Source organism: Brachyhypopomus gauderio, chromosome 1 (genome assembly GCF_052324685.1).
Source record: "Brachyhypopomus gauderio isolate BG-103 chromosome 1, BGAUD_0.2, whole genome shotgun sequence".
Taxonomy (NCBI): Eukaryota; Metazoa; Chordata; class Actinopteri; order Gymnotiformes; family Hypopomidae; genus Brachyhypopomus; species Brachyhypopomus gauderio.
The window spans coordinates 25,403,930-25,416,359 of record NC_135211.1 but is presented as its reverse complement, the minus strand read 5'-3'; the positions used below and the strand labels follow the sequence as shown (position 1 = coordinate 25,416,359).

Genomic DNA, 12,430 nt, shown 5'->3' with positions numbered 1-12,430 from the left:
CAGCATTTTTTTTACTTAAGTATTGCAAGTAGTTTATTCTAAAATGTATTACTCAAGTACTGAACGTAAAAAGTGCAAGTATTGTGTTTTGAATTAATTAAAGAAAGCCGTCAGGTTTGATTATCAATTGTTTTTATATATCACTTACAAATCAAAGCAAATAAACTTTGATTTGATTTGAAAGCTATCAAAGACCACAAATACAAGTGTTCTGTATGTAAAAACAAGTAGCAACTTTAAAAACTGGGCTTAACACTTCGTACACAACAAAACAGATAACCTATGTTCCGCTACGTCGTAGGTTTGACACAGATGTACAAGAGAAACAAGGTGTATTTTGGACGTAAAATCCGTCCGTCGGATTCTAAGGGTGAGCCTACTGCCCTGCGTTTACCCTCAATAAATGCTCTTATCCTATAAAAACACTACACTATAAAAATGGGCACATGATTAGTCAGCACGAAAAGAGAGACAGCTTACTGTTGCTAAAAACACAACTGGCCAGACTGACGGGCGCTAGGCTGAGTCCTATTTTGCATGGGTGATACCATTGTACTCCCATCTTATAGACTCCCTTAGGCGATATCTCTCTATACCCCCATCTTATTACATAGAACCTCCGGCGGGCAGACATTGGTGTACATTAAACACACGGGAAAAAAAATTTTACTGAAAAATTCCCACTTATTGCAGTTTGTTAGATCAGGCAGAGAACACCACTGGAGACTGGCAGTGACGTCACTCCCTGGATAGGTACTTTCCCTTTTCTTGCGGGGTTCCCACTTTGCCCAGCCCAGCCAGGGATCTCATCCCTCGGGGAGCGTCCTTGAAGATCAGTCACCGACTTTCCGGGGTGCCTCTCGCCGATCCTGTTCATGACGCCAAATTGTTGTGGATATTTTCTGAAAATGGATGTAGACTCAGACGTGGTTAAAATGTTTAATTTATTAAAAAGGACAAAAAGACAGACACAAACATGAGAGTCTCGTCTAGAACAAGAACTCTGAAAGCAAGGGGGCAGTCCCCCTGCTTATATACAATCCTAAACACAATTCAGCAGTTCTAGCAAGCAGGTTATCTTAAGCACAGCATATTCCAAAACATAGGTGCCCAGCAGGCTACTTTGTCTCACATATGTGTATCTCCTAATATGGACTTCTGTAGGTTTAGCAGAAGCAACTGATGTATCAGTTGAATGCAGAGAAAGCTGAATGACCCAAGTATGGCGACTAGTGACAACCGGTTAACAAAGTGCTCTTACCCTTTGCACTCTCCCTGACCTGGGTCACAGTATAGCACACATATGCATAATATGAACTAAACATGGTTACACTGAATCACACTACTTCATTATTGTAGTCCTTCTGCTTAATCAGAATGACATGCACTAAATCATAAAGTTCATATTGATCTCTTGTAATCTAAATGACATGACCTAATCAAGAATGACATAATTTCTGTCACACAACTCAGCGTGACATCGCCTTTATGATTGCCAGCTAATGTTAAATGAATACTGCAGCACGTCATGAACATAATTAGCTTAGTTAGCTAAGATATCTAACCTAACTAGTGCTTACTGACAGCACAAGTTGGTGTGTCTTCTGTGCGTTATATTTGTAGCTTACATTGATGTGTTTTTTCAAGTTCAAAGGTGAATATTTGAAGGCCAATATTTCAACCTCTTTAGGGAGGCAGAGATGGCACTTCATCCTATAGGAATTTACTTTCACTCCAGCAAACGCAAACACTGTCTCTAGGTAGGGCCAGAGGTGGTCTCCTTCCTCACCACCACAATCACTCAATGTTGAAGGTGTGGAAGGTGCCAATATATGTACATTAAAAAGTCAACAAGCTTATTATGCAGCACTTATGCTGCTCTTCTGCTGTTACCAAACATGGTCCCATCTCTTTTAATGAGACAAAAAGCTAATTATTTGGAATTTCGAGTATATGTGTATTTGTATGAATATGTAAATTAAGCTGAAGGTGCTGGAAAATACTGAAAATGGATTTTCAAAGTGCCGTTCAAGTGCATGAATTCCACCTTGTAACTTCGCACGCACAAAAATCGAGGGGTGCACGGCCTCGCAATGCGACCACGCGCGTGGCCAACGTGCATGGGCGGAGCCACCACGATTGCGTCATTTTTGCTGTGCGGACCCTTGTGCCAGTCACAACGTGTCAAGTATACCTAGCTTACAAAGCTCAAGTGTTCAAGGAAGCTGGGCAGCAAAGTAAACGGGATGCGACCGGAGAATGCGCAAGCCTGATCGCTTGACCCGGTGACAGCGCCAGCTAACATGTTTATAATTGTAGCGAGTAACTATACAGCACGTAAAAAATGTATCGGAGTAAAAGTATTAAACTAATGGAAAATATGTAGTGAAGTAAAAGTGGAAGTAGGAGAAAAAAACAATACTCCAGTAAAGTACAGATACAGCATTTTAGTACTTAAGTACAGTAGTGAAGTAGTTCTACTTCATTACTATACATCTCTGCTCTCATGTAGGTAGCTATGACCAGCAAAAATGAGACTATGGAATGACAAATTGCCACTGTGTTCAATGAATCACCAATAAAACTCTTTAAAGGGTTTACAGATTAACAACACATGATGTCTAATCAGTGTTCATGTGTGCTTTCAACATTTGCCAACATAAACTAAAGTAACAAAGAGAGGAAAGTGACAGGAGCCAAAATAAACCCAGTGCGTGTTGGTGAGCTACTGTGCCTTCTGTGTTACTTTTCCACTAGCCAGTTTCCTAGACCCAGATTAATCTGAAGTGTAGATCAAAAACAAACAAATAAAAACCTCACAACTCCTCTATAGTGACTCACCATTGGCACTTAGATTTAGTACAATACTAGTGTCAATATACACTATATTGCCAAAAGTATTTGCTCACCTTCCTTGACTCAAATATGAGTTTAAGCTAGGTTTAGGGTTAGGGTTAGGTTAGGGTCCCATTCCTAATCCATAGGGTTCAATATGATGTTGGTCCACCCTTTGCAGCTAGAACAGCTTCGAATCTTCTGGGAAAACTGTCCACAATGTTTAGGAGTGTGTTTATCGGGATGTTGGACAAGAAGACCTTGCTGATGAATGAGTGAAGGAAGGAATGAATGATTAACGAATGGATGAATGAATGATAAAAATGGTGAATGAATAAATGCTGTTTTCCATCTCAGGTTTTTTAATTTTGAGCACAGCTGATACTTTGAGTTATTGTGCTGTATCTGCCAGGTCCCATTACACCCCCCCCCCCCCCCCCCCCCCCCCCCACCCCTACTAAGGATGAAGGCAGAAAATGGTGACATGGACATACATACTTCTTACGAAAGCAAGATAAATCGCAGAGTGTGCTGGAGACTCCCACATATGTGGGTTTTTAAAGGATGAGCAAAGCAGCTAATTTATGGGTAGGATTAGGGGTTAGGTGTTAGGGGTTAGAGGTTAAGCATTTGGGTTTAAGGGTTAGGGGTTAAGCACTAGGGGCTAAGGGTTAAGGTTTAGCATTAGGGATTAAGCCTTAGGGGTTAAGCTTTAGGGGTTAAGGTTAACCCTCATATTTTCATCATAACCCTAATTTATACATAGGTAACTTGGCAAAAATTAGTTTTTGCTATTAGATAATGTGAACATTTGAACTGATACTACTATGATGCTGTCTGATCACAGCATTAACTTTCCTGCTAGCTAAACAGCTAAATGTGTTGACATAATATATTATGTGTTATAATGTTGTTGTTCTAGTGTTGATATAATGTTAGCCATCTTCAGTGTATAACAAACCTGGTGTTTGGCTTTGGTCAAATGATTGATGACTGCTCCTTAGATAACATGCTTGAAAAATGAACAGAATTCAAATTCAAAGACAGAAGTTTTTTTCTTTTTAAGACAGTGTTGTGTTTAACCCTGCTGAGAGAACTGTAACCCTGACCAGCGTTTTTACTCAAAATTGTGGCATAAAACGTTCATGGCCAGGTTCAAACCACTTGGAGCTTGACCTATGAATATTAAAAAGAACTCTGCCAGGAAACCTGTCCAAAATATGTAAATGAACAACCCTCAGGTCATAATCAATTTTCCATAGTAAAGAGCTTTCAGATTTCAAATTAGACATTTTTCTGTGATATTTTTTAGGTTGAGATATAGAATAGGATTGGGTTCTTGAGCATAGTAAGTGTTACGGAACAGCTCCGGACCCTTCCCTGTGGGCGTGCCGTTACATTGTCTGCATGTTGTTGTGTCCATATATGTACTTCTGTGGGTGTGGGTTGTCTGTGAGCGTGTTCGTAGTCTCACCTGTGCCTTGTCTCGAGATCACGAGGGTCTGTGTTAATCACCTATTTAATGTGCGTTCGCGCAGTGTCTTGTGCTCGTCTTTGTCTAATGTTCATGCCCGTGCAAGCATCCGCGTCAGCGTGCTTGCACCATCTGTGCTAGGCTTTGCGTGTTTTCGTTAATAAACGTTCTGTGTATCACTCCAAGACGCTCGTCGTGTCTCCTCCTTCCTCCGGCACGCCAGCATCACAGAAAGACGAGCCGTAAGGATGCCGGGTTACACATCTGCGCGTAAGAAAGGGAAGAAGAAGGCGAAACACCACCACTCTTCTTCCCCTGCACGCCACCACGACACCCCCATCCCAGTAGGGGTGAAGCAGCAGGAGCCTGTTTGTGCGTACCTGCTGCGTCAGGCTCTGGCGGCCGAAAGCGAGGAAGGGGCCGAAGTTTTCCTGCTGGCCGCACAGAGGGTGTGGGAGGGGAGTCACTGCTCTCCACCCCCGGCGTACCCTGAGGAGGATTTGAGAGAGGACCCCTTCTTTGAAGCTGCATGGCGCAAGGGTCTCCGCGCATTGAGAAGGGAGTCCTCACCCCCGGCAAGCGGTGACGAGGGTGAAGAGGGCCCTCTGGTGGTGTACGCGGGTATGGTAGCGGCGACCCCTCCCGAGCTCGACACAGAGAGTGAAGAGTCGGGAGAAGAGGAGACAGGCGACAGAGCCTGCTACACGCCGTCCGTGTACTCCACTCCTACTGTCTGCTACGGCGGGAGAGAGGAAGACGTCAGCCCTCCATCGTCTGTGTATTCTGCTCCCACCGTCTGCTACGGCGGGAGCGAGGAAGACGTCAGCCCTCCATCGTCTGTGTATTCTGCTCCCACTGTCTGCTACGACGGGAGAGAGGATGACGTCAGCCCTCCGCCGTCTGAGTACTCCGTTCCCACCGTCTGCTACGACGGGAGAGAGGATGACGTCAGCCCTCCGCCGTCTGAGTACTCCGTTCCCACCGTCTGCTACGGTGGGAAAGAAGGCGTCAGCCCAACGCCGTCAGAGTGGTCGGTGCCCACCGCCCCCTACGGTGAGGAGGAAGACAGCCTCTCTGTCTGCTCCGAAGAGACCGTTAGGTCGGAGAAGGGGTGCCCAGACAGAGAGAAGGTCCCTTGTGCTCCCTTGGAGGGGAGCAAGATGAGCTGGTCGCGCTATCCTGACTCCGAGGAGCCGATGGCTGTGGACCAGGAGCTCTCCGAGGAAGAGGAGATGGAGACAGCAGGGGACGAGAAGCCGCTACCCCCGAGAGGTACGAGGGGAGACTGGCTTTGCCAGCGGCCAGGAGTGGAGGTCGAGGGCTCCGACAGGGACTCCTCAAACCGCCACCGGTTCGCGGCAAAAGACACGACCTCCAGTGGTGCCCAGAGGAGCGGCTAAAACGCTGCCTCGTACAGCAGCTAACACAGGGCGACGGGGAAGACCTCCGGTGGTGCCCAGAAAAGCTGCAAGACCGCTGCCTCGTAGGACCGCCAGCGTGCGGCGAAAGAGGGCTCCTCCGGTGGCGCCTGGAGGAGTGGCAGAAACGCCGCGATCACCGCAGGAGAGCACAAGTGCGCATGGAGCAACACCTAGCGCTGTGTGCGCTGGGGGAACTGTCTCGACCGGAGGGATCACGCCTCCGGTCTATCCCGCTGCCCCAGGGGGATTTGCGCCGCTGGCTGCAAGCTTGCTAGCGGGAGGAGCGGTCCCATGGCTGTCTGTCCCTATATGTTTGTCTGTTCCCCTGTGTCTCCCTAATTTCCTTTTCCCGTTCGTTCCTCTTGTGTTTCATGTGCCAGTGTGTGTGTTTGTCAGCGTGCCATTGTTTAATGTATTTTCCCCTGTCTTCCCAGGGAGGGTGTTCTAGAGCTGCGCGCGGCGGTTCCCGCCGTCGGGGGTGACGGCTCTCGGAGGCTCGTGATCCCGGCGGCTCCGGACCTGCCCGTCGGTGTTGGTTCGGGGCTATCCGGACGCTCCGGGAGTAGCGAGCCCCTGGCGGGGGGTTCTGTTACGGAACAGCTCCGGACCCTTCCCTGTGGGCGTGCCGTTACGTTGTCTGCGTGTCGTTGTGTCCATATATGTACTTCCGTGGGTGTGGGTTGTCTGTGAGCGTGTTCGTAGTCTCACCTGTGCCATGTCTCGAGATCACGAGGGTCTGTGTTAATCACCTATTTAATGTGCGTTCGCGCAGTGTCTTGTGCTCGTCTTTGTCTAAAGTTCATGCCCGTGCAAGCATCCGCGTCAGCGTGCTTGCACCATCTGTGCTGGGCTTTGCGTGTTTTCGTTAATAAACGTTCTGTCTATCACTCCAAGACGCTCGTCGTGTCTCCTCCTTCCTCTGGCATGCCAGCGTCACAGTAAGTCTCTAATTGAGAAAATATGTAAACTTGAATATATGTAAATGAGAATATATGTAAATGAAAATAGATGTCGTTGACACGTCAAAATAATTTAGGTGGATACTATTTATTGGTTACTTAATTAGTTACTTAATTATTTACTATTCATGGTATAAAAATTTTTTGAAAGATGATCATGACACAACTCTTAAGAACAAAAGCCATTTTTAATTAAACCATGCAGGAAAAACACAGTCCCATTTACACATATGCTAACAGATATTTTACCATAGGCGTAGATTACCACAAAGCTCATCAGCATCACTATAGCAACAGTTTACTGTGTTGAGTCATGCCTGGTAGGGCATCTTCTAACATACGTTTATTAGACACGTAGTTAATCAAAGTGAAATACAGCAGGGACACAAAGTCAAAGACTGACAGAACACAGACAACACATATACTTAAATACACTGACGCTAACAAGAACCAAGTGCAACACTTAACATGAACAACACAGACAACCACACACACCAAGACACACATGGAAAGGACCATATACGGACAGACGTGAACACGTGGACATGACCAAAGGGAGGGGTCAGATGCTGTACTGTTACACCTTCAAACACAGAAGTCTGGCATGTCTGCTGTGGAAATTATTGCTCTTCAAAAAAACATACTACTAACAAGCTGCCTCACAAGATTTCTCCAAATGTGTTTCAGCTACATATGATGGAGAGCCCATCTGAACCCTAACCCATATGAACCCTAACCCTAACCATCTAAACAATATACATTCTATTATTATAATCGAATATTCTAAAGAGACCGATGCAGTCTTCTTTACTCCACATCCTCTACCAAAGCATAACTACTCACTATAAAAACATTTTGCGCTTCAGCCAAGGAATGTGGTGAAAGACGAGACCAGCCTCACTTTCTCCATTAGTTGACTCATTTATGAACACAGTGAGGGGAGCTGGAAAAGCACTGGGGGCCTCTGAATAATCCAGCAGCATTAATGTTTTTCTATTTTTTTGTTTAAAATTAGCTAGTACTTAGTACTTTAGTACTTAGCCATTAGTGATCATCATAAATTTTTTTCCAAGCTGTGAATGCACCAGGCGAGTAATTAACTTATTTTGTATATTACAGAATGTTTTACTTTGGACATAGGTTAAGTCTGAGTTCCCTCATTCTGCAATGATGCTTTGGAAATGTTCACTGTAATCAGATGGTGTTGTATAACTGTGTTTTTAATGTGGTGATGTACAACAGGATAATGTCTGTCATATTGGATAAAACATTCCTCTTGCTAGTTACATTGATATAATGCATTTGACTGTGTCAGTATTTTAGGGTTACACCATGACCACCTCAGTACTGACAGTTATTATTCGATAATTGTTCAGGTCTATTCCATTACATAAGCACTCTTGGAAATGTATAATCCATTCACTTTTTTACCTTTGTTTGGGAGAGTAAAATATGTTTCTGACAGCGTACATAACATTTTTTGCATCTTTTTGGATCTAACTTACTAGGTGCTCAGCAAATATTACTGCAAATGTTTCAACTGCTTCCCTGCAGAGAGACCCTACATTTCATTTATCACCTGCATTCTTAGTGACATCACATTTGAGATTCAGACCAGACAGATTTATTGGGTGTGCCACTCTGTGGCCCTGTCTGGCTATGCTGAACATTACCTCTTTCTAGCACAAACTAGATGGATGAATACATCATCAGGCCTGATTACATCATCAGGTCCGAACTGCAATAAAGGGCTCCCAGGTTAGGTACTGCAACAATAAAGATTCCCTTCTTGCTGCTGCTCGGATAGACAAAGTGTACTAGGACCCAGAGGAGAAAGGAAGGGACCACAGAGCAGCGGGATCAGATTACATGGCCTGGGTACATGACGTGCCCTTACAGGAGCAGTAGTGTGCGTCAAAGCAAGTGTGAGAGGGAGAGTTCACTCCAGAGAAGAACAAGGACATACACAGCGCTTTAGACAGAGAGAGTCTGAATCACACGGTACAACATCTACACACCTCCTGTTATAGAATAATGACATACTTAAAAAAAATGTAAGCAATACAAATTACACTGTACTTGCTCATTAACTCATGCAGCACCGATCTGCCTGTCAATCTCTCGTTCCATTCTTCTCTCACTCGTGAACAAGAACCTGAGATACTTGAACTCCTCTGCTTGAGGCAAGGACTCACTTCCGACCCAGAGAGGACACTCCACCCTTGTCTGCCTGAGTACCATGGTCTCAGTTTTAGAGGTGCTGTTTCTCATCCCGGCCGTCTTGCACTCAACTGCAAACTGATCCAGCGAGAGCTGTAGGTCCTGGCCGGATGATGCCAACAGGACCACATCATCTTCAAAAAGGAGACGTGGAATCCTGAGGCCACCGAACCGAACCCCCTCCGCCACTTGGCTACATCGAAAAATTCTACCCATGAAAGTTATCAACAGAATCGGTGACAAAGAGCGGTTTTTGAAGTGTGCCCTGAAATAAATAAGAGCATGTACTAAATGACATGCTTTCTAATTAAAGTCATACTTTTTTGCATTGTGAATTATTGATGAAAACTAGTTGGTTTGGCATTTCAGTTGGCATTACTTAAATTTGACTTTGGTAACTGTATCCTGTTGGCTTTCATTCCTTGTCAATACATTTGAAAAAAGTTTTTCATTAGGAACACGTCATATTCAGTTCTTAAAAATGTGAATGTCTGAACATGCAATTTATAGTAAATAAATTGCCCCCTCTTTCAAATACTCATCATACTGATTAAGTGCTCTTAAACATTACAATAATGATTGTATTATAGATTCTATTATAAAAGTTATATTAATTAGGTCCAATGATGTTTATGTCAGTATTTTGGGGGCAGTGACAATCTCTCACCTGACAGAAAACAGAAGACAGGACCACAGAGCCCCGGTGTTGCACTGAGAGAGACTAGAACAGAAACACACACACACACACACACACACACACACACACAGGGGCATGCAAGGGGGGGGGGGGGTCAGAAGTGCTCTCTGTGTGTCTGTGTTTGTTTATAGGTGGTTCACATTGCACATTACCTTGATATTCTGTTTTGAAAGGTATGGGAAGATTGTTTCGACTAAGGCCATTCTAGACAAAACTACCAATAAATGTAAAGGTAAACTATTCTTTAATTCTATCTTTTCACAATATTGTTGTTGTTATTAGTTATATCATCCACAACATTATTCACATAATAAATTTGAATGTTGCATGTGTTTTTGTGTATATGTGTGTGTGTCTGTGTGTGTGTGTATGTATCTGTGTGTGTGTGTGTGTGCAGGCTATGGCTTTGTGGACTTCGACAGTCCTGCAGCTGCACAAAAAGCTGTAACTGCTCTAAAGTCTAATGGGGTTCAGGCTCAAATGGCTAAGGTAAGGTAACTCAGAGTTGTGTGGCTTTCATCATCCAGTTCCATAGGGCACTGTTCACAATGAAGCGGTCATCAGTGTGGGATCTGGCTAAAGGGCGTCCACTTCTATGCCTTTCTGTGACTCTTCCAGTCTCTCAGTATCTATGTTGCAACCTATTGATGACAGTCTATGCTTAGTGGCCACTTCCATCTGAGAATATCCTGATTGTTAGCTGTCATCTTGGTCTCATGATGTCAAAATGTCAACAGCATTATGGGGAGGACTGTTTAAATACCAATTCTCGATTCATGGATATTGGTCGATTCATGGATAAAACACCTGTTGTGAATTTTGCTATTAAGCTCCTTGTTAAAGAACAGCAAGTACTGAAACACTGAACAGTTGAACATGTGCATTTAAAAGTTTAGAGAAGGTCACATTAAGTTCACCTGTAAAAGTATTTTAGGTTCATCCTGAAATTTCACCCGAAAGCCAAATATTCCTAAGTCTTGTGAGTAGTGTATGATACCTGTGTGCTGACTAAACAAGAGTTTAAACTTGTCAAAATAATTCAAGTCCCTTTACGAGCACTGCTGTAAATGTGGACTTAATGACATTTCACAATTTAAAAACAAATTTATGTATTACATTCCCAGTAATATCCTCATCTCTCATTTTTACAGCAACAGGAGCAGGACCCGACTAACTTGTACATCTCCAACCTCCCTGTGTCTATGGATGAGCAGGAGCTTGAAGCAATGCTCAAGTCCTTTGGCCAAGTTATTTCCACACGCATTCTCCGTGATGCCAACGGTACCAGCCGAGGTGTGGGCTTCGCAAGGTATCATCGCCCATTCACACTGCTATTACTAAGACTATTAGCACCTGCAGATCAGGTTGTAAAGAAGCTGTTTTGATTATAAATATAACATTTCAAAGAATTTATGTGTCATCTTCACTGTCTTAGTGCCTTGGTGAAAAAGTCACGGTTCATGAAATTGCTGGAAGCAGAGGAAAATGAGCTAGTGTTAATTTCCTCAAACTCCTCAAAATACTAAATACAAATCACTTAAAATAATCATTCTAACAGTTTAATATATTTAATACTAAAAAACTAATATTCTGTATATATACAGTCAAAAAAATTGAGAGGAGAGTGAATTTAGCATGAAAATTCAAATGAGTAAATCTATCTGGCCCCTCCCCCTCCCTCTTCAGTATGCTCGAAAGCCCTCCCCAAAGAGGAGGATGCCATGTGCTGTGAAATCTCAACACTGCAGGCCAACAAACAGAAATTAAACAGAAATAAATATTTTAGACATGAAAAGGAATCTTCCATTACAGCAATATCTATTCAGTAAATTACCTAGCAAATGCTTATTCATGAGTGCTTATTCAATGTATTAGATAAGTAGTAAACCGCTTATGAATATTTAGCTGTTAAAACACAAGCACACACAAATATCTCCGATATGATACGACCGATACGATTTGGTTGTATACAGTGTCTTGGTGCCTAATCCTTTGTGGTGGTTGCTCAGGTGTTTACTGGTTTGTGCTAAAGGTGTTTACTGATTTATTATATTCAGTAAGTAAAGACTTTGATTTACAGGATGGAATCAACAGAAAAATGTGAAGCCATCATTCAACATTTTAATGGCAAATATATTAAAATGCCAGCAGGAGTGGCAGGTATGTTTCCTTGGTGTCTGTACATCTGAACTTCATGTGATTCATTCTTCTTTCTCTTATTACTAGTAAGTTTCTTTTGGTTTTCATCTTTAAGCACATATTACACTGAGGTTTTGCAGAGACTGACCTTAAGAATGAAAATTTAGTTAGTCCTTTCCTGTCCCAGATGGCCATGGGTCTTTAATACCTTTCCGTCTCAATTCCAGTACCGACGGAACCTTTGTTATGCAAGTTTGCAGACGGGGGACAAAAAAAGCGGCAGAATCAGGGGAAGTTTCTGCAGGACGGACGTGGGTGGGCCAGAGACGCTGATGCGGTAATGCGTTTGCTGTTTTCAGACTCTTAGTCAATTGTCTGTTCTTACTTTGTACGTTTTTTTTAAATGCCGTAAATGTAAATGTAAATTTAGTGAGTTGACAGTGTGCATGGTGATTCTGATCCATGAGAGCCTGAGCTCTACGTCTTCATGTTCCTTCAGGCTGGAATGACACTAACATACGACCCAACAGCCTTACATAATGGGTGAGTCATACTAAATAGGTCTTCAGAAACAGCCGTTTTCTGACAACAAATTAACAGTCGGGATTGTCTAGTTAATGTCAAAGTAGAATGTACATCCTTTTGACCCTTGCAGTGTCCCTTAGTCTATCACATATCTGCCTGT

General features: G+C 43.4%; 2 protein-coding genes across 3 annotated transcripts in view; both read left to right on the top strand.

Moving 5' to 3' along the window:
• LOC143514298 (RNA-binding motif, single-stranded-interacting protein 2-like) overlaps positions 1–12,430 on the top strand; it is a 54,022-nt gene that overhangs the window by 25,058 nt on the left and 16,534 nt on the right. For both annotated transcript variants that reach the window (XM_077005302.1, XM_077005313.1), the window contains exons 3-8: positions 9,780–9,838; positions 10,004–10,095; positions 10,758–10,915; positions 11,687–11,766; positions 11,973–12,082; positions 12,245–12,288. In XM_077005302.1, coding sequence (XP_076861417.1) covers positions 9,780–9,838; positions 10,004–10,095; positions 10,758–10,915; positions 11,687–11,766; positions 11,973–12,082; positions 12,245–12,288 — 543 coding nt within the window. The remainder of the gene's footprint in view (positions 1–9,779; positions 9,839–10,003; positions 10,096–10,757; positions 10,916–11,686; positions 11,767–11,972; positions 12,083–12,244; positions 12,289–12,430) is intronic.
• Positions 3,362–9,682, top strand: LOC143514290 (uncharacterized). Its single transcript, XM_077005289.1, has 2 exons — positions 3,362–8,690; positions 8,842–9,682. Exon 1 carries the CDS (start codon positions 4,558–4,560, stop codon positions 5,707–5,709), a length of 1,152 nt encoding a protein of 383 aa, XP_076861404.1. The 5' UTR covers positions 3,362–4,557; the 3' UTR covers positions 5,710–8,690; positions 8,842–9,682.